The sequence below is a fragment of the Seriola aureovittata genome, chromosome 19 (assembly GCF_021018895.1).
Source record: "Seriola aureovittata isolate HTS-2021-v1 ecotype China chromosome 19, ASM2101889v1, whole genome shotgun sequence".
NCBI lineage: Eukaryota > Metazoa > Chordata > Actinopteri > Carangiformes > Carangidae > Seriola > Seriola aureovittata.
The window spans coordinates 7,456,043-7,477,295 of NC_079382.1; the positions used below are offsets into that span (position 1 = coordinate 7,456,043).

Genomic DNA, 21,253 nt, shown 5'->3' on the forward strand with positions numbered 1-21,253 from the left:
AAGTTCAAGAGAGGAGGAACCCTTTAATTTAAACCCTAAAAATGAAGTCATTCATTCCCTGCTAAACTGCACTGTGACCCATAAGGTTAGGTAAACAAGTGTCCCTTGCATTACTGTCAAAAAGACCCAGCCCCTCACTCTGCCGTGATGTAAACTCCTGCTATCCTGTTACAGTTTCATGAGGGGAAACTGGAGGGATGGCAGAAAGGAAGGGAAGAAATGTATTCACGTGTGCTTTTCTGATGACAGAGGGAGGGAAAGTCAGTACCTGAGGCTGTTCTCAGGAAGGTGTCCTACAAGGAAAAACGCTGTCTTGTTCCAAAGCAGAAAACTGAGGAAAGGAAGACAGGCCACAATGCGCTGAGCCCAGCAGGCCTGCTCAGATCTATTACCAGCTCTAGCTCCAGCACGGGCTGGAATGTGAGGAATCCTACTGGGCTGGGGTTCTAGTGCAGGGGTCCAAACCTCACATTGCTGCTCACACTCATTTTTCTTTCTCTTTTTGTATTGTATTTGGATAGGTGATTGTAATGTAGCAGGAATGTAGAGTAAGAGTTCTGGGGATAACTGCTAACAAAGCTGAGACTTTACTCATAAAGTGTTGAAGATATATATATATATATATATATATATATATATATATAGATTCCTAAGATTTAAAACCAAAGGTTTGAAATAAATGACAGTAAATCAAGCAAAGCATCTGTTTTTTAAAAAAAGATGGCGGGACAACAGCAGCAGCTTTGGCATGAATAAGAATTATACCTTGGATATCGCTAATGTGACACTAATTGCTTCTTAGTCTGTCAGAGGACAAGAGAGAGAAGAGACAGACAGACAGAGGATGAGAAAAAAGAGGGAGAGAGAGTACCGGGTGTTGACTGAGGGCAGTAATGATTGCCAATGGAATGCCTACACCCATAATCCTCTCTGTCACTGCTGACAGATCCTCTTGACCTCTGAACTCCTGATGTAAGGAAGGAAAAGAAAGGAAGTCACAACTTAATAAAATTACCTGGTGGTTAGCACTTGTTTCAGTGTGGCAGTTGTCTTTGGGTGGTGGACTGTTTCACATAAGTATTAGTCTTTGTGACAACCTCTCAATATTCCAAGATAAAGTTTAACCTCCTGCTGTTTTGGATATGCCCTTTGATTGTTGCTCTGCGCATGTGTGCACTCCAACATATGAGGTCAAAGGGCAAGGACTTTGTAACAATAGCAGTGAGTGTGAACACTGAGATACACAGAGGTAATATTTCACGTAGTCAAGCACCATAAAAAACAAAAAATCCAGATATTTCAGATGGCCATCCTTGCTCTGACATGGGCACTATAATGCTTTCCGGTGGTTTGCTCGGCTAATCACTCACACATTACACAAGTATCTGCAGACCTGACAGTGAGTGTGTGTGTGTGTGTGTGTGTGTGTGTTGGAGGCACACTGCGATCTATATTTCAGCGGGCGGGCTAGGTCTGAAGACATGGGCCAAAGCTGTCAAAAGTTTGTCATCGATTCTCTCTGCCTTGTCATCAGTCTTATCTGATGGCACTGTGTTTCTCGCTCCATGTTCTCCTCCCTCACGGCTAATGGAAACACAGACTCCCTGTGCTCAGGACATTCAAGGGAGGGCCTCCAGAGGGCCTCTGAAACAATTTGTGGGTGTCTGTATAGTAGCTGTATTTTTATCAAATCTTTTCCCTGTGTTCTGCACACCAACTGGAAGTAATGTAAATATGTTATGATGATATTTAGCACTTTAAAGTAGTGTAGTTTTGCATCTTAATCATTTCAAAAGGTACTTTGAACACAAAGATTTGCGCTGTCAGTATAATTTCAGTCAATCAAGTGATTGCAGCATTGATACATGTAACTATTTATATGTACAATACTAAGATAGTAGCTTTACATTCTCAAGGTATGGCATGTTACAGTCAGTAGCATTAAACCTTCCACCACTGGAAATGGGGTGTAACTGATCTTTCTCAACATCCTATAAACGCTGTTACCAGTAAACTACCACTCATAAAGCAGCAATTTACATCTTTGCAATGTGTGTATATATTTGTTTAGACAGCGGTGTCTTTATCATCATATAGGACTGTAGGATGATACTACTGCGCACGTTCCTATGTGTAAGCGTGTCATCATCATGTTTCTGGCCCTACTCTCCTTCCTCCTCCTGAGTCTGCTGCACTGACAATTCGTTTGACAAACATGCAATCACCGTAGTTACAGACAGCCCCTTTAGTTAGGGTAGCGCGCAGTGTGAATTATGGTTGAGATGGAATTATGGGTAAGCTCTGAAGTGCCTCTCGTCCAGGGAAAGAAGAAGAAGAAGAGGAGGAGGAGGAGGAGGAGGAGGAGGAGGAGGGACCTTTACAGGCTTGTGCCACAGAGGAGTGCTGACAGAGACCTGGCTCGGCAAACTGCAGCAGAACCAGAACAACAAGAGGCTAACCCAAACACGGACCAGCAGAACCGGAGAAACCCAGTCTGGGCAGGGTCAGACGGTGCATCTCACCGCGGAACAGTGAGGGAGGTTGACGGCGCGTAACCTCTCACCAGTCGATCCGCCATTTGCTCCAGCCAGCTCTGCGAAAACACGCTTGGAAAACAGCATTGCAGGCATTCCTGCCTAATTGTACATTTGTCCTCTTTCAAAGGGAAGAAGTGTTAGGCCAGATACAAAGAATCTTGGGATAGGGCGATAGGGCCAGCATCCGTCCCTAGCCTCCTGAGGGCTATTTAAAGGTACAGTAGGCTGTATTTTCCGCCGCACAGTGAGGCACCCACCCTTCCGCCTGGCTCCATATTGGAACCAGATGCTGCTGGATGCGAGGCCCCACTAATTTAAGTGGACAGGGCAGATGGAAGCGACTCGCCCTGCATGCATACCACCCCCTGTTGGCTTTCATGTGATGAAAAATCTCTGCAGTATGCCGGGGGAGGTCCACTCAGTAATATGCACATGTACCATACACACACACATTAATACAGCATGAACACACATTGACATACACGCATGGTCTTGTACTTTCTGTAACTGCTGTACACAACCACAGAGACATAGCAACAGAACGCACACACACACATACGCAAACACACACACATACAAGCATTCTGGAGGATACATTGGACTTTTTCAGTTAAAGAAGAAGGGATCATACACCATGACATAGCAGTATAATCCTGACAATAATTCTGACGAGACTTAACAGTACTCCTTCCAAATGTATTGACAAAAACATGGTGTGCTGTGTAATTGAAAGCACAGAAAAGATATTTCTCTTGACTTGAAAAAAATGTTAAGGCAATCTAAAAAAAAAAAAAAATCTGCACACTGAGAGAAAAGTTTTGACAGTCTCAGAAAATATGTGATATTGTTGGCAAGCATGCTACTAGTTGTTTGGCAGCTTTCTTCTTAAAATTTATATTAAATTCCATTCAAAATCTGAATCGGCCCAGAAAATTTTGTGCTAGCCTCAATAGAAAAACACCACCCACTAGCTTACTTATAAAATTTCTCTGTCTTGTTTATATTCCAAACATTCAGCAAGTGCTAAGGTCTTTTCTCTCAACCATGTATTATGCTGAATATCTCCACTAGTTAGAGGAGAAGGACTGAAGCCCTGTCTGCAAACGCTCATCACCTGGTAGGAAGACACTGATGCGGGGCTAAGCCTGCAACCCAATCCCGCCATAAATTACAACAGCGCCTAGCAACCATAAGAACTATTGTATTGTCCCTCAGTGTGTAAGAGTGTGCGTCTGCGTTTGTGTGTGTGTGCAAATGCACATGTGGTATGAGTGCATGCGTATACGTACGTCTATGTCTGCATACGAAATAGCCCTCCATAGTGTGTCCTTTGTCTGGTGAGGTGACAGGTAATTGAGTCAAAGAGCATGGAGGAATTATGGCTGGGAAGCAATTTGAAACGTTGCAAGGCTTTAGAGCCAAACCCTCACTGGTGGTTAATTGCTGTGTGACACAGCCACATGCAGTCCCTTTTCTGGGTCTAACTTAGCCTGAAATGAAAATATAATGCCCATATCTTTGAATACAGTTTTTCAGTTTAACAAAGCAAATCAAATATCTTTTTTTATAATATAAACATTTCTCAAAGTTCTCATAAAAAAGCCAAAGGTTTGAAGATTTTTTTGATTCCTTCTGCTCTTTACTCTGATGATCTCAAAATAACCATTGCAGATACATTAAGGTGACCAATCATCAGATTGTCTTTGAACTGACAGTCACTTACACACACCCGTTGTCTCATCCCGTGGGATCATCTGGTGAATGTACACTGTGAAGAGAAAACTTGCAGATTGGACAGGAAATTTCCTCTTTGATAGCGTATGTTTGTTTAGCTGGACTTGGTTGACCTGTGTTGACCTATCTCCTCCAGCTCAGCAGTCCGCAGCCAGAGCCCTGCCTTGCACCCACAGCCATCCACCAACAAAACAAAATTTACTACGCTGCTTTACAACGCACAAATGAAAACATTATCCAAACTGTTGCTTTTCTATGGTACTGACAGGGAATGTGTGAATATCAAATAGATTTTCAATGGAGCTTTTGTGACTTCTGGTTAAAACTATGCTGATTGCAAAAATTGCTCACTCTGGTCTCAGGAAATGCATTAATATTGATTATATAGCATTGTTGACCAACTAATGTGCTCTTAAATCTGCTCTTGAGTACTTTTAAACCAGCATTATACTTGAAGTTAGTCTCCTGGCACTTAACCTTTTTCCAGGCTAATTTATTATTTATTTTATTTCTATTTTATTTCAAAGGTAGAGGCAAGGTTCATCAGATTTGGAAATACATCAGATTAAGATTGTATACTGTGTTAAAACTGTCATAGCTGCATGCCCTGGTGCTGGTGATCCTGGTTTTGTGAGTTTTTGGCCACTGCATGACCTTCCGGGTATTATGGTTTTTGACGACTCCATTCAGTGCATATTAGATTAACACGTTAGGAATCCCCCTTCAGATGTACAATAAATATGCCTGATCTGTGTGGAATTACATGTGATTATATGAACAGGATTTCTTCCCAAGCCCACTGCTGATTCATTCAGAATTAATGTGCTGTGGTCAACCCTGAATCCATGTGTTAAGTATGAGGGCACATTTTGACCACGCCATCCGAGCGCAGCAGCAACAACGACACACACACACGCACGCACGCACGCACGCACGCACGCATGCACGCACGCACGCACGCACGCACACACACACACATATACATACATGCATTAAGGAACATACACAAACACAGAGGGGTTAAGGGGTTGCTTTGTTATCATGCAGGTGCCCTGTGGCTGTGATTAAGCAATGTTTTCACTATCCCTCTGGTGTCCTAAAGCTTAGCTTGATGTCACAGCTATGGCAGGAATGCTTGAGCAGAGAGGCCAAGAGGGGGTCACAGCTAGGATGTAAACATCAACATTTTCTTTCTTAAAAGGATTTAGGCACACTTGAAGGGAAAAAGCTCTACCACAGCACAAAGCCTGATCCCTAACTCCACACCTGGCCTTAGGCACAGACCTATGACCAGCTTACCTCCACCTAATCCTCCATTTGAAACCATTTGTGGGGCACAAAACTGACCTTAGATCAGCATCTTAGTGTGGCCTAGGCTTTGTCAACACTTGGTTGTTGCTGCGTGTAGGGATTGGGAGAAGGGCTTTAGCTACAGATTGCTATCAGAGCAGACAGGAGTTTTACGCCCTCTCTGGAACCGTGCCCATAGTGGGCTATGGACAATAGACCCTTTGTGCATCACTGATTGGCAGATCTACTCATAACAAACACACTAAATGGTAAAGTCACAGTGGGAGGTGTAGAGGTCTGATAAGTCCTGGTTTTCATTTAGACACAATGATGTATTTTGCTTTGTCTCAAGATGTCAGTTATGAAATGATAATTGGACATTGTGTAACTTAAAGATGATTAGGGGAATGCCATATAGGCAAGCTATGACTATGAAAACAATAAATGGCTGAAGAGACATAAAACATGTTTGTCTCCATTTCATTTCTCTCCAGAAGAGAGCCCACTTCTCTCTTCCAGCTGTGTGGAGATGGTTTGAATTAGCCCCGCCGTCTCCCTAGAGGATGAGCTGTAATGATGCAAATTTAGGGCCTTTCTGACAAGACCTTGACACTTGATATGTTGGTCAACTTCCCGTTCCATGTTGGTTTTACCAAACCATAAATATTGAGTCCACAGGGACTGGTGGAAAGAAAAGAAAAAGAAAAGAAAAAAGAAGATTGCGTTAAATAGCTGGACTCTATTCTGTTGTAGTGTTACAGACCTGCAGCCCCATCTACTGTTGCGCCAAACAATAGAAGCCAAAGTTGCCCAGAAGTACAGATGTCTGGAGTGAGCACGTCTCCTAACCAAAGCAATGCCCAGCTGGGAGGGAAATGGTGAAATAAATGGCAGTGAATTTTTGCCAGAAATGTCTTTTTTGATTGTTATGTGTTGTTATTGTTCAGATCCGCACTGTAGCTTGCTACATCTCTTTCACTCTTTTTCCCTCGCTTGCTCAGTCTCTGCCTCAAACATGTGACCGTGGTTATGCTAACACAGCATGAGATGTGAACCATTTTTAGGCTGTGGCCACAACCATGGCATCTGCAACCCTTCCACTGGCCTCATCTGGAAGTTGCAAAATCTGGATTCATGTGGCGGATGGATATATTTAAGTAAATATTAATTCAAACAGAGAAAAGCAGGGGTTTTGTTTGCAAACATGGAATGTAATAACGTCTATTTCATGACAACTTTAATAATTGTGTATATAGTTTCTTTGCTTCCAAGCACAGTAATGTTAAAAAAACTACAACACGACAACTGCGACCAGGCAGACAGCCTCCTGCCTAAGAGTGTGGCTAACCTACAACCAAAACATAGACATCATGAGATACAAAAACATGCACCCTCTCCATTACTCCTTTGTGAATACTGAGCGCTTAATTACTGCAGGATCTTTGCAGACAAATTAGTCCACTGAAAATGATGGTTATACCATATTTGCATAGGTGTAAACTGAGCAATTACTAGCATTTGTCAGTAGTCTGAAGTAGCTGTGTTTTCCTTCTCTGATCATTTTGACATGAAGTTAATTAGTTCTTTCTGACAGAGTGAAACTGGCCCAGCTGCAGCTCTGCAGGTGAACGATGTCTTCTGCTTCCTGGCTGTGAAAGGGCTCTGTGTGGTCCTAGTTTCTTTACATCATACCAAAAGGTGCGCAGATTGGGAACCTGTCATCCATGTTGCCATTTGATATTCAAGAATACTTAGTTGATTGTTGACATTACCAACTGACCTTTTTTTGTTTTTGGTACTGTGTGTGTGTGTGTGTGTGTGTGTGTGTGTGTGTGTGTGTGTGTGTGTGTGTGTGTGTGTGTGTGTGTGTGTGTGTGTGTGTGTTTGTGTGCGTGTGTGTGTGTGTGTTTGTGTGCGTGTGTGTGTGTGTGTGTATGTATAAAGCTTCTGTCGAGGCATATAGTATCCACAGCTGTGAGGTAACTGTGCCTATAATCTGTCTCACCAGAACTGTGTAACCTGAGTTAGAGTGAGGTTAAGGGTCAGTTATTGAACTTGAATTACACTGGGAGAGGCCTCCCTCAGCCCCTCACCACCCCTCTCAGCCACCCCGTAGGGTTTGTTTGTTTTCTCTCCTAGTCTCTCCCAGAGCTTACCCAGTCCTCTGTAATGAGTATTTAATACACACCCTCAGACATGTTTACACTACATGTAAAAGCACTGGCTGTGTGATCTTGCAACACACTCAGACATGTGTGTCAAAGTATATGCTTGTGCATGTGTGTTTGTATTGTTGTGTGTGTGTGTGTGTGTGTGTGTGTGTGTGTGTGTGTGTGTGTGTGTTTGTTTGTGTATGTGTGTGTGTGTGTGTGTGTGTGTGTGAGTATGTATACATGCATGTCTGCGTGTTCCCTTTCATTCCAACTCCCACCCTCTATTTTCCTCATTTCTGAAGTCTGTAGCCTGAGGGGAAGAACACCTGCCAGTTTTTTCCCTCCTCAATCTCAGATAAGACAATAGAAGTAGTAGAGGTGTTTGGTTACACACAGAAACAGAGCAAGGAATGAGACATATTAAAACCTCCCCTGTCTCGCCCACAAGGTCGCTGCAACTATCCAGGTGTGAATAATGTCAAAAAAACACATTTTTGTGTCAGTAGAGTCGGGTTGGGGAGCAAAAGAGCTCACGAGTATTGCTTTAAACTCATAATTTGACCTGAACCATGGGCCCTGGGCCCCCTCTGCAAGCTGTTAAGTTTTTAACATATCGTTTTTCACTGCACATGTTCCGTGTTATGTTAGTTACCAGGAATTTGGATTGAATGGACAATGAAGTTCCTGAACCTTGAGAGAAGGATTATTTTTAATCGTAAGCAGAGGAGCCACCAGAGAAACATAAAGTTATGCCACAGCACTCTCTGTTGGTGAACTTGCTACATTGTCCCATTAGAGGCTCTGGTAGTCCCAGTATGGCTTTGGTCTTTTTATAGGCAAGAAACCACATCCCTGGTGCCTTTGAAGAGCTCGTATTCACTAAGTAGTAGTTAGGCTTGCCAGTACTTACTCACTATTTTATAAGTATGAGTGGTAGAAGAACCCTTTGAACTGTACCCATTTAGAATCCCAAGGCTGATGGTTTTATAATACAGAAGTAAATAGACTATAGTCACATAATTAGCAGGGATGCCCATGAATTACTGTTGAGTGTTTTCCCTTGCACAGGTGGATAAGAGAAATAGTCAAAACCACTTGATTTCATAGTATTTAACCCCTGCCTCTGTAGTTGGTACCCAACATACAGTATGTTGACTTTACACACACGGGCATATGCATGCGTCCACATTTTTATCGTGACACACTTTCCTACCTCAGGATGTCGGCATGCACCAGAGGCTATAGTCATGTCCTGCCCAAGTATTTGTGTAAGGAGAAATTGCAGTGGGCCATGCTAGTGTTGGGTCTCTAAAACCACACCAGAAAGCACACAGGAAACAATAAAATTTTGACCAATAAAGCTTTTCAATTCCAGTAAAATTATAACCGCTTCAGTCGGAATTTGACAGGGTCTAGTATTATCATATGTTGCTGACACGTAAGAAGTCTTGCAAACTTTTTTAGCGTTTTGCTCCAGTGTTTATAAAACATTTTATATCCAGTGTCTTGACAAGACTTTTTATGGTTAATAACTGCCTTTAATTGTATTAGATTGTGGAACTGTTTTTTTCATTCTGTTAATGTCATTGCAGCTATCCCTTTAAGATCTGCGGGTGTATTGCACCATTCTGGGTAATTAAAAAAATTATGAGCACAGCTTTTTTAGCACAATATTGGATTTTTATATGATCTTACATCAGTGTGATGAAGTCCCTTGCTTTGATTGGTATTGTATTTACTCTAATTGAGAAACCAAAAACAGACATTCCTGTCTGGTCATTTTGGTTATTTTTCTGTTTAATTCATTCTCATAAGATTGACTACATGTTATATCAGTATTTATTGATAAATTACATATATAACTAATGAGTATTTGATCCACATGGCCCTCTCCCTGTTTCAGTTAAGTGTCCCTTATACAGTTTTGTCTGTGTTGGAAATTTGTCCTCCTACAGATTTCAAATACACTTGAAAGAACATCATGAAAATAAATTTGAAAATAAAATCTCACTTATTCTTTCTTATAATTTAGGTTAAGGTTTTAGGTTTAGGTAAGTCCTTGCAAAGGCCTATTCATACCCCATGGGTTAAGGCTGTTTTTCAAATATACTGTATATTTAACATACACCATCAGAGAAAATTGAATACATTGTATAAGTGCTGTATTTGCCAGAGAGGAAAATCCATAACAATTAATTGTAAACACTAAGGTCTGCCTAAGTGCACTGGCAAGAGAGATCCAGAAGATGCTGCTAATGTACTGCCTGTGTCCTGCATGATTCTCTTTGGGTTCATAGAGAGGACAATGCAGGCTTCAATTTAAACAGACCCTCTGCCCTTTCCAGAAGCTTTGGTTATACACTCACATACTGTTGCCAATACTCTTGCCTCTACACATCTGAAATACCAGATAACCGATTTCAAAACAATGATTCAAATATTAAAACCGTCTCAGACTTATTTGTAACAGAAACGGAAATGTTTTTTTTTTTTTTTTTTACATCCTGTCAGACCCAGTAAGCTCACTGGCAAAACACCCAATCATCCCCTTGTGAGCTATTAATGCTAATAATGGAGTGTCAGTTGGTTTGAACTTTGACAGCTCAGGTTATTTCATAAACAGACATCTAGTCAAAAAGGCATTTTACATGTACATGGTGATACTGTTCAAACACCAGGCCAACCTTGACATCTAAAGCTAAATGATACAAGCAAAAATAAACAGTTGATGTTTGAAGGTGAAAGGGCAGAAGGGCATGTAGATGTGTTGGGCTTTGGCTCATCATTCAGCATAGTTAATGGTATGCTGAATGTGCTGCTTAGGGTGAGATCTTGATCGCCTTGATCGCCTTGATCGCCTGATGAGGAGTACTGCATATATGGCAGGTTCAGCCTCTCTTGAGGGTCAAGCATGCTGGATATTCAGTGTGCAGATGACAACACCATTGACCTTAAACACATCTTGAATGCTACAGAGCATGGGTCTTCTCTTGAATATGAAAAGGTTGCAGGTCCTTCATCAGCATGTTGTCAGCCGGCCAATGTGGTTGCCCCACATGAAAATTGATTATTGACCTTAAACATTATTAATCTTGAACATGAGGATCACACTCTAAGCTTTTGCCACATTCTCTCCTCAAATGTAGACATTAACTGAGAGATGTGCTATTGTCTAACTTGTGTCATTTGTGGCTACATAAAATTAATGTACGAGAGACAGTATTTAAGAACATAAACTTCCTTTAATCTTAGACAAATGGAGGTCAGAGAGTCCTTGTCCGATCAATAAATCGTTTTGAAGATCTAAACCATCTTGAGGAAACTGGGAAGATGTTGCACTCCGCATACAGGGCTGAATTACCAAATGGAAGTAGGCAACAGCCCCAGGCACCCAAACTGCTGGAGGTTCTGTAAACTTCAGGTCGTCTGTGTGGCAATTACCTTTTTGTAGTTTGATTATTTACAGTTGTTTGCCTGTTAAAGCACAAATTAATTGGAGTGGTAAGGTAGCTCCTGCATTTTTGCTAAATCCTGAGGCTCTTTCATAATAGCGGCCCTACATCACAATCTAGAGTAAATATCTTTCACATTTTAATTGACACAGTGCTTACATGGTGCATATTCCCTCACATTTCTGTGTAATATTGTCGTTTTATCCGACTATACAGTGAAAAAACATGTCTAGGGAGGCTCAACAGGGGCCCACAGCTCATTGTTGCCCTGACGCCCCCAGCAGGTTAATCCAGCCCTGCACTGGAGAAGGTCAGTTTGAGAAGAAGCTGCTCTTTTTGAAATGAAATGAATCTCTACGACCGCTACCAGGGGACACGCAGCAGTTCTGAAAGATGAGACTGATCCCCTCCACCAGCTTGGCTGCTGCTGTCTCTTTTCCAAGAACATTGTGAAACAGAAATTATGATGTGTGCGCAGTTCTGGGTCTCCTGACACTCTGCGTATTTAATGAATGCCTTCTTGATTTATCATCTCTCTGATACATCACTGATTGTGTTTTTTATAGCAACATCCACATTATTATTACAAAAAGGAAAAAGAACAACACTGTTAACAAATTGGATGACTTAATTTTAAAAGCTCAGTGTTTCTTAGAATAAAGATAATAGGAAATTTGTGGTCTTAAGTGCTTTAATATACCGACAATCCAATTATTTCTCCTTACTCTGGGCCTTTGTCTTTCACAAAAGAGTGCTGTGGCTGATTTTAGAGTTAGCTTAAACCTCAGGGCTGATAGGAAGACAGATGACGGATACCAAAGTCTGAGGCATGGAGGATAACAATGACTCATTTGCAATATAAAAACATTTGTGTGCTCATTGGTATGACAGTATCCTGTACATTTGTTGTTCTTGCTGAAATAAGAGCGTCTTTGGAACTGTTACTCATGAGAAAATATTGTCTTAAAATATGATTTTTTTTAGTCTCATGCTTTGTTTCTTACCTCTCACTCTCTGTTTCTCTCTCTCACACACACTTGAATCACTCTCTCACGCTAGTCACTATGACGCTATTCGGGGCCTGGTCCCCAAACTGTCACTGTTAATCAATCATTAATGACAGGAGGCAAACTCAAACAAACTCCTATTACAGCTGACATAAAAAGTGCTGGTCAGAATTTGACAGGTTTGACAAGTTTGACATGTCTGACCGTCAGCCTCGGCCAGTGACTGACCACAGAGGCACACAGAGGGAAAACTGCTCGGAGGACTCAAATGGTCTGTAGTCCCTTTTTGGAAATGGCAGAAAATAAACAGTGTGGGTGGTACAAAGCCCAGGGGGGTTCTATGTTTTATTTAATGAGAAAGTTAAACTAAAGAAAAGTCCTTAAGGCAGTGACACACTCTTGACTCATAGAACTTTGAAGAAGTTGAGTCATGAAGAAGTGAAAAGGCCAGCAGCTGTGTATAGGCGCTGAAACAAAAATCAGTGTCCATTCCAGCTGATGGATGTACGCTGATTTCTTAAATTAAAGAAAGCACCTTGTCACCTTCCATACAGGTATGAATGAACAGTAATAGATCATTGCCATTGGTTGAGAACAGGTTACATTAACCTGATGCCAAAGCCAGGATGCATGCGAACAAATTTCCATTTCCTCACATCCATAAGAAAGCCTGACCAGATTTTATTTAACCATTCAACTCTCCCATTATATTGTATGTGAATTTCATCTCGCTAGCCTGAATAATATTTCAAAACCTTCTTAAAAATGCCAACCCAGGACTACAGTTCTGGTGGAAAAATATTAAATCCTTTTATTTTATTGTAATCCTGTCGACTCCACTGGTACACCCACACGCTCTTCTCACTGCAACACCTAATGCACCCGTTTGATTTTGAGAATGTATCTAAGCTGCCAGTGCTCTTCTCATTCTGCTCCGCATGCCTGCTGCCACACCACTTACCTGAAAACACTTGCCGCTGCAGCTGCTGCTGATAATATAGCAAAAGCCAGACGTCCACGCTGTATCCATCTCCAGGCTCTGAGTCCTCCCATCTAGAGGGGAAGTTATCATCGGTCCCCACTCCCTGTTGGGCTAAGTTAGGTGCTTCCTTGTGGAGAATGTAAAGGCACCATTCCATGCAAGTTTTCTGTGTGTGTTTTCTCACTGAATTTCCTTTTTTTTTTTTAAATTTTGATCTGCTTATTTATTTGTTTATCTTTGACTGAGAACAGTCAACTTTAAAGATGCTGCCCAAAAAATGTCAGAATCAACAATTGATTCATGAAATTATAAACTTTAATGCTGGGTTACATTCTTGCATCCTTTAGTGTGAATCCCTCATGTGTAGGTTGGCAATTTGAATCCAGTATGGGAATGGAGGACACTTCTAACTGTTAATTATAGAATGTAATGGCTATTGCTCAGGAAAAAAACAAGAACAAATTGGGTTGTGGAATTTGTGTCTAACTGTGAATATAAACTCCTCCTCAGGTCCCAGATATCATTTTGGACATGACCTTGGTCTCCCTAATGGTAGCTATGGCCCTGAGTGCTGCTTGACTGTGAGCTGTCTTCAACTCACACCGTTTCTGTCCATTATGGCGCAACACACACCATAAGGAAAGGCTGGAGGTCTGACACCTGCACCAAAAAGATTGATGATGATGTTGAGATAGTCCAATTCCTATAGTAGACTAAACCTACTCTTCATATCACAGCAACTTACATGTGAGAGTCACAAGGTTTTTAATAGGGACTCCCGAACTCAAATTCTATCAAAGAAAGAACATACAGCATTAGGTGCTTAATGATTTCAGAGAAGACCGCATAAACCAAAGAAAACTGTTGCACACACCTGCTTTGAGTATGTCATCACTACACATCCCCGTCGTCTCATCTGCTCAAATCCTGGGGCCATTTATGCCCATCATATTGCCTAGGACGCACGGAGGCGCTAGATCACTTCGAGCTTCGATCCCTGTCCCTGCATTGACTTGTTCAATATGAAACCAGACGTGCAACTCATTCCGATTCCCCATCCCTCTCTCTCCCTCTCTCTCTCTCTCTCTCTCTCTCTCTCTCTCTCTCTCTCTCTCTCTCTCTCTCTCTCTCTCTCTCTACCCCCCCCCCCCCCCCCCCCCCCCTCGTCTTCGCTTTAGCTGCATGTCGCTCAGTCAGTCAATCAGTGGCCCCGGTCCGCTGCGCCTGCGTCCGCCTCCACAGCTCTCCAAAGACGAGACGCGCCACCGCCGCCGTCACTGCGGGCATGACATACTGGCAGCAGTAGTGGGCTTCCGTCAGCCCGCTTTTAAGCAGATTACGAAAGGAGAGGAAGATAAAGAAGAGTAGAAAGGAGAGAAGTGACTCAATTCTACCCCTGCCGTGCGTCGAGAAGAGTAGAAGAGTCAATGGCAGGGGCACAGCCTGGAGTTCATGCGCTGCAGCTCAAGCCAGTGTCCGTGCCCGAGAGCCTAAGAAAGGGCAACAAATTTATGAAATGGGATGATGTAAGTAATGACGAGAGAGACCGGCAATGAATTCTATTTATTTTTTTTTATTTCTGCACGCTTTATTTGCATGCATGTGCCGCCTCTGAGGTGTATTACAAAATCTATCGGCTACTCATGCAACAGTAGCCGATTGATTTAATTGTCAGCGGAGATCGCGTTGACTGACAGCGGCTGCCTCGTCTCTGGCTTGGCTGGTTAACGTTAAAGAAATGCAACCACAGCTATAGTGACATGTGAGTTGTTTACATTTCCACATTCACAGTCGGTGTATGTGCGCGCGCCTGAGTGAGTGCGCGCGTGTATGACAGTGTGTGAATGCGTGCGCCGCTCATTAAATCAAAATTAAACATTTGAACTGAGCTCGCCCCTCCTCCTCCACTGGAAACGTTTTATCACTTAACCACAATTAATTAGTGTATCGGGGCTGAACCTGTGGCTGGCAGTCTAACCACCAGGCAAGACTTGAATAACGATTGTCTTTTTTTTCCTTTTCTCTTTCTCTCTTTTTTTTGTTATCATTTTTTCATACTACTGGCTGTCTCACTGTAGTGAAATGACCTTGATTAAAATTGCACACTGCTGTTGAGTATCTAGCGAAAACATAATAGTAGTAGCCTTTCAACAGACAGACATGGCTGCACTGCACCTTCTCCAAAACAACAAATCAACACATCCTTGTAATAAATCAATAGAGATGTTGCCCATAAAATCGCATTTGAATGGAGTGACCTTGTAATATTTAATGGTTCACTTCATCTCATTTGCTGTCAGTATAATAACTCTCTATATTCTGAAAGGGACTTTCTGTGATAGGTGTGAAACACCTATCACAACCCATCTCATTTGAATAACTGCTTGCATTCCTCTGGTTTCTCCAACCTTGATGCATGTTTATTGCATGAGCATTTGAATATGAGCACAGTCATGATTACTTTCATTCTTGTAAATACTTTCCCTGCACTGAAAAAGCAGAGATGTGCTCACCTGTAACTGCTGAGTGAAGTACTGTATGCTGCTGTTGTCTTGAAAGTAGAATCAGATGGTCGTTAAAGATCACATGTAAATCATACATGTCGAGCACCATAGGAAGTCAGGTTTTGATAATAAACTGTGCTGTTATCTAGTTTTATATAAGTGACATTTTGAAATGTAATTTTATGATTTCATCCTAACAATCGCGTAAGTGAAATATTCATATTCACTGAGCTCAGGTGATTCACCACAGCACAGATGGTGTTAGTGGAGCAGTGTTAGAGGAGTGTGAATGTGGTCAGTACAGATGGCTGGGGGGGGGGTTAGCTCACTTGCAAATTTACCACTCTGTCAATCATCAATCTTAAGCTCAAATAAGACAACTTGACTATTTCCTGAACTTGTAAATACTAATGAGTGCCCCCTCCCCCCCTTCGGCTCTGTGGTTGGCATGTTGTGAGAAGGGGTGTGCGTGGTGTGTGTCTGTTTCCCCTAACAGCCGTGTTTGTGTACTGCAGTTTGTACATGAGGGTCATATCTCCAGAACCAACTGCTCACCAGGCCTTTCCTGCGAAAGCACACACACTCAAACACAGACGTACGCACAGATACTTTCTGCGTTTAATTTCCCACACCCTCCTTCCTTCCTCTCTCGTCTCTGTGTCATTTCATGGAAAGAATCACAAAAGAATACAAAGACAGACTGAGAGAAAAAAGAGACGTAATTGTCAGTAAAAAAAGGATTGACTTGAATCATTTTCTTGTCATTGCTTTGAACGTTGGGCTCCACTTTAATTTCTCAACAAGAATTTGCACAAGCGGCTCCAATTTTTGAATGTATATGAGTTTGAATTTTTCGCTTTACTTCCTTATTAGCTTCAGTGAAAATTTTGTCACACTGCTGAACATTCAGTGGAGACAAAAATGGTATAACATTTTGTTTACTGTGTAAGGATGGCATTCTGTGCTGCATGAACAACAGCCATGAGTTTTCTGGAACAGAGTGTCTGAAATGGTAACGAGAAGCGCTGCAGACTTCAGCACACAGTGTTTGGTGGTTGGCTTTTGAAAAAGAATAAAAAAGCAATCAGAAAACCTCTTGAAATGTTTGCGAAAGGCTCAAAGTCCCAGACCTCCTCAACCCACCTCACACAGACGTGCACATACACACCTTGTACTTTTGTTGCTGCCACTTGCAGACTACTGGCTGCTGCTTTAGCTCATGAAATACCTGGTTGTGGTTTAAAAGATTGCCTTGATTGTGTTAATATTTGTCAGTCAGTCAGTGCAAATGTTATATCAGCACCAATGGCTGCTTTCTGTTAAGAGAGAGTGGAGGACAGGTAGATATCCAAATCCATAGACCCTTCATTGTAAAGAACACTGACAGAGACAGGCAAGATGTGAAATATGTGAAAGACTATGCTAGGTCTGTGTAATCAGAGGTTTTTGTAAGCTTACGCATGTATCAGGCCTTTTTGGTCTGGTGTGTATTGAATAAGATATTATCAAGTGCCACAGGCAGCCTAAAATCCCCTGAAAGTCATAAGATGTGTCATTAGCTTACAGAACAAAAATATGTTGCGTTCAAAGCTCCTCTCTAACACGCCCCCCTCAGGTGGCAGCTAATGGTACAGACTCTTCCCTGAAGATAAAGGCAGGATCTCCTGCCCAGGATCGGGTCCCTCGGGGTGTTTTGCACTTTTGCAAGTCAGCCTCTAATATTCATCTTAATTCAGCAAAGAGCAGGCCACAAACCTCCTCATGTCTTCCCATTAATGACAAATCCTCCGAGTAGTCCAACGGCAATAAAAAGCACGAGCAGTACCACTCCAGAGTTAGTAAGCTCAGCAAATCACTCTCAAATCTAATCCACAATGTTATAGGTCGTTATGTTTTCCGTAAATGAGCAGACCCATGAGGGAATCTTTCAGTCCATAATGGCATAATGTGTTTGTAGTGGTGGCCGTGGAGAGTTAAGACATTAAGAAAGAATCTGTGAAAATAACTGCTCTCACATCATTAAGCAGATTACTGCTCTCAAGCCATCTTCTTCCGTTCTCTCTGACATTACCGATAATCCATCACTCACCACAACTTGCCCACTGAGTGCGTTCTCGACTTGGTTTATTGCAATTATAAACAATGTGCTGTAGAATTATTCATCCAACTCATTATCATTTTATAAAGTTTATTTTGGAGTAACTGCTATAATCATGGAGGATGGGAAAGGGATATTTATCTGTATAAATTAAACTGAAGAAATTGGCCGTGGATTACTTGAGTAGAGATTAGAGATACGGAGCTACAGTTGTTCTGAGATGTTGTATCTAAGAACTGCGAACATTAGGCTTTTTTCCTGCCCTCAGGCTATAAGTACTGTGCACGCGTATGCTGCGTTCGTATGAGCTGCGTCTTTTGTCATTCAGTCAAGCCTGCAAAGATTGTGCAGTCATGTGAACAGAGCCAAAACGATTCCTCTCGAGTCTCTAATAGATTTCACGGGAATGGTGAGTTGCCATAGCAAACGTCACTATAGCAAATGCCTCAGATGCGGCAGCTTACCATTTCCCGCACTGAATGAGTTGTTTCATTTACTTTCCACTCAGTTCCCTTTTTTCTCCAGCTTTTCTCTTTCCCTCTTCCTTTTCAATTTCTCCATGGATTCATTATGGGCTGGATTTCACTATTGCTCTGTCATGGAGCAGGTGTGCCAGGGTCCATAAACCGTGATTGTCTTATTTAGACAGTATGAAATGATTTCAGAGTACTAATAGCTCTCTACACCTCAGCACTGACTCCTCCGCTGTCTACCAGCTCCCACCTCAACCCTTTCATGATATCCTACACTGCAAGTTGCAGAGGGTCACACCCAAATACGACAGGCATGTAGCAGATGCAGACCATTAGCTCTATCTCCCAATGCTTTGATAGGGGGCATCATTAAAAGCCTTGTGAAGACACTTTGAAGATTTTTTTCTTTGCTCTGTACGGCAAATGTTGTTTCCATCACTCTGATCCTACAGCCATGGCTGATTGAGGAGGACAATATGCTACTGTTCAGCTGAACCACGGCCACTGTGGACACTGAAAAAAAAAAAAAGAAAAGCAAAGGCTCTGTCTTTTTATAGAAGCATCCAATAATATCTGGCATTGCCATGTATGCCTCAGGGTCAAACTGTGTGTGTGTTTGTATGTGTGAGGTTTTTCAGCCGTCTGTATGTGGGAACTGTGGGAAAGCATTTGTGTGTTACAAGAGGGGAGAGATGAAAACATCAGCTGTGAAACAACCAGTAATTCATGTTTGCAGTCATCTCAAATACACACTCACACACACACACACTCACACACCAGGCTACTTGGTCATTTGTGGTGATGCCAGGTCATGGTGGGGAAAGAACCGTAGAAGGAAAGGATTGTGTGCATGCTTACAACATAAACAGCACTTTTAATGCCATTGTAGATTGTGGTATGCAGGCAGTATTACAAAACTACGCTTTGATCATGAGAAATTAATTAATTGGTTTACCCAGAGAATATTCTGCCTTACACACGAAAGTATGCACTCACATAAAAACACAGACAGGGATACGCAGATGTAATCAGGCACACATTGACTCCACATGTCTTTTTCTTTGTTTTCCTACAGGATTCTACCACTGTGACTCCAGTGACTCTAACTGTCGACCCCAAAGGTTACTTCCTGTATTGGACCGACCAAAACAAGGTAAGACACCGCACCAACAACGCCAACTCAAGTGTTTTGGTCTGGCCGAACTTTGAAGCACTTCTAAAGGTCACTTGAAATCCTTTTAGCTGCCCTAACTTCTTAAATTCTTAGGGTGCAGTCAGATAGACAGCTGCCCTACAATATTAAGAACACAACACACACACACAGCAGCAATAATTATTTTCCTTTATCTCAGTTTTGAAATGTTAAACATCAAATCATCACAATGCAATGAGGTACTCAATACAAGGTATTCCACCTGGACTGTGTGCTCGCACATATCTGGCTGGCCAACACCGTGCATTACTGGATAGTTTGCATCGGGCCTGGAGCCCCTGATGCATCAACAATAGTTGTGCATCTGCAGGCCTGAATGAAAAAAAAAAATAGAATGGGCCTCTGTGTTTACAAACTGTATACAACATAATCTTGCCTCACAATGCCGGTCAACAGTCAGAAAACTTTTCTACAGTATTTGCATTGTGTTGCCATGGAAAGTTACTGTGCTTCAGGAAAGCTGATGTTTGTCTACATGTTTCGCAGACAGTTGCTTGAAACCATCTAACTTCATTGCACGATCCAGTACTCATTACCATGGCAACACCAATAGGATTCTGTGGTGGTTAGACAGTCTGATTGTAATTATCATGATACACCTGGAATTATTAGAAAAATTGCAATTGGAAAACTGTGTGAAATGATGTGATATTTGTGATGTGAATGGAACATAGAGGCCCATGCAGGATTAAAGACAAACATTTTTATTTGGCATTTCAAACATTGTGATGCTTTACAGACTGCTTTCAGGATTATCCCGTCTTTGATTTTAGCAAGACATATTTCAGTGTGACAGTACGAGTGGCTTACAGTTAGCTTGCCTCTTAGCGGTTTCCATTTCGAAATTTGTGCTTTATCACACTGACCCTTCTTCCATTCATAATCTTAGTAGAACAGCAGGAAGCAAGGTCCTTTCTCTCCATTCTGAATTAAGCCACTGAAAGAGCAGTGCTGCAAAAAAGAGAAATCTGAACTGCTGCACCTGCAGTGCTTAACTTGACACCTGTGAGAATATTCCATAGTGCATTGTGTTTTTTTCTGTGCTCCATTTATGGCTTTCATAATAACCAGGAAAAAGGTTGTGAAATTCAAGATATTGGACATTATCAGACCATCAAGCACTTCCTCTCTGGTTAACATTGAAAATGTGCAAATCATTTGCAGAGGCTATTTCAGTTTGGTCAAGTAGTTGTTTGCTCTGTTTTTTTACAGCTTGAGTGCGAGTCTGCCTATAGCGCCTCTATTCTTTAAAAACCAATCCAACTCCAAACAGCTCGACGGGCCTAATGTGTTCCTGTTCTATTTGTGCGTATAACTGTATCAGCACCGGCAATCAGAGGTAGACTAATTAATAGCCACCATTGATTTTATGTTTGCCTAGATGAGAGTATTTTACCGGAGCCATACAAGAGCACAGACAGGACTGCTGACTGAGACTTTACCTCTCCACACACACACACACACACCTCTCTACACAAACATCTACACACATACACACGGCCATTTATGAGTGTACTGCTTTTACGTTTTGGTAACAGAGAAAGGAGCCTATTATGTTGGAAACCTACTATGAATTAATACACTATTTGTGGAAAAAAGAGGGAATGCCTTCAGGGCATATGTAGACTTCTACTAAACAATCAATGAGGAAAGGTTTTTGGAAAGAGACAGACAGATAGAAAAACAATCCCAAGGACCACTTTTGATGTCTGGCTTGTGTATGTGAAAAAGTGTGTCTGAGGTCAGAGATGACAAGCACTGAGTGTGATTCTCAACTAAGAGTGTTGGGAGCGGCTGTTTTACCATCAAT

The 21,253-nt window shown here is 41.9% G+C and overlaps 1 protein-coding gene across 4 annotated transcripts in view; it reads left to right on the forward strand.

The window, feature by feature from the left end:
- LOC130187443 (1-phosphatidylinositol 4,5-bisphosphate phosphodiesterase beta-1) overlaps nt 1-21,253 on the forward strand; it is a 163,064-nt gene that overhangs the window by 42,338 nt on the left and 99,473 nt on the right. For 2 of the 4 annotated variants that reach the window (XR_008830461.1, XM_056405071.1), the window contains exons 1-2: nt 14,346-14,681; nt 19,306-19,383. Coding sequence is in view for 2 of the 4 variants with exons in the window: in XM_056405071.1 (XP_056261046.1) it covers nt 14,583-14,681; nt 19,306-19,383 (177 nt within the window). In the remaining 2 variants the exon portion in view is untranslated. Of the gene's footprint in view, nt 1-14,345; nt 14,682-19,305; nt 19,384-21,253 lie in introns of those variants that run through there. The other 2 variants (XM_056405069.1, XM_056405072.1) reach the window with 2 other exon arrangements.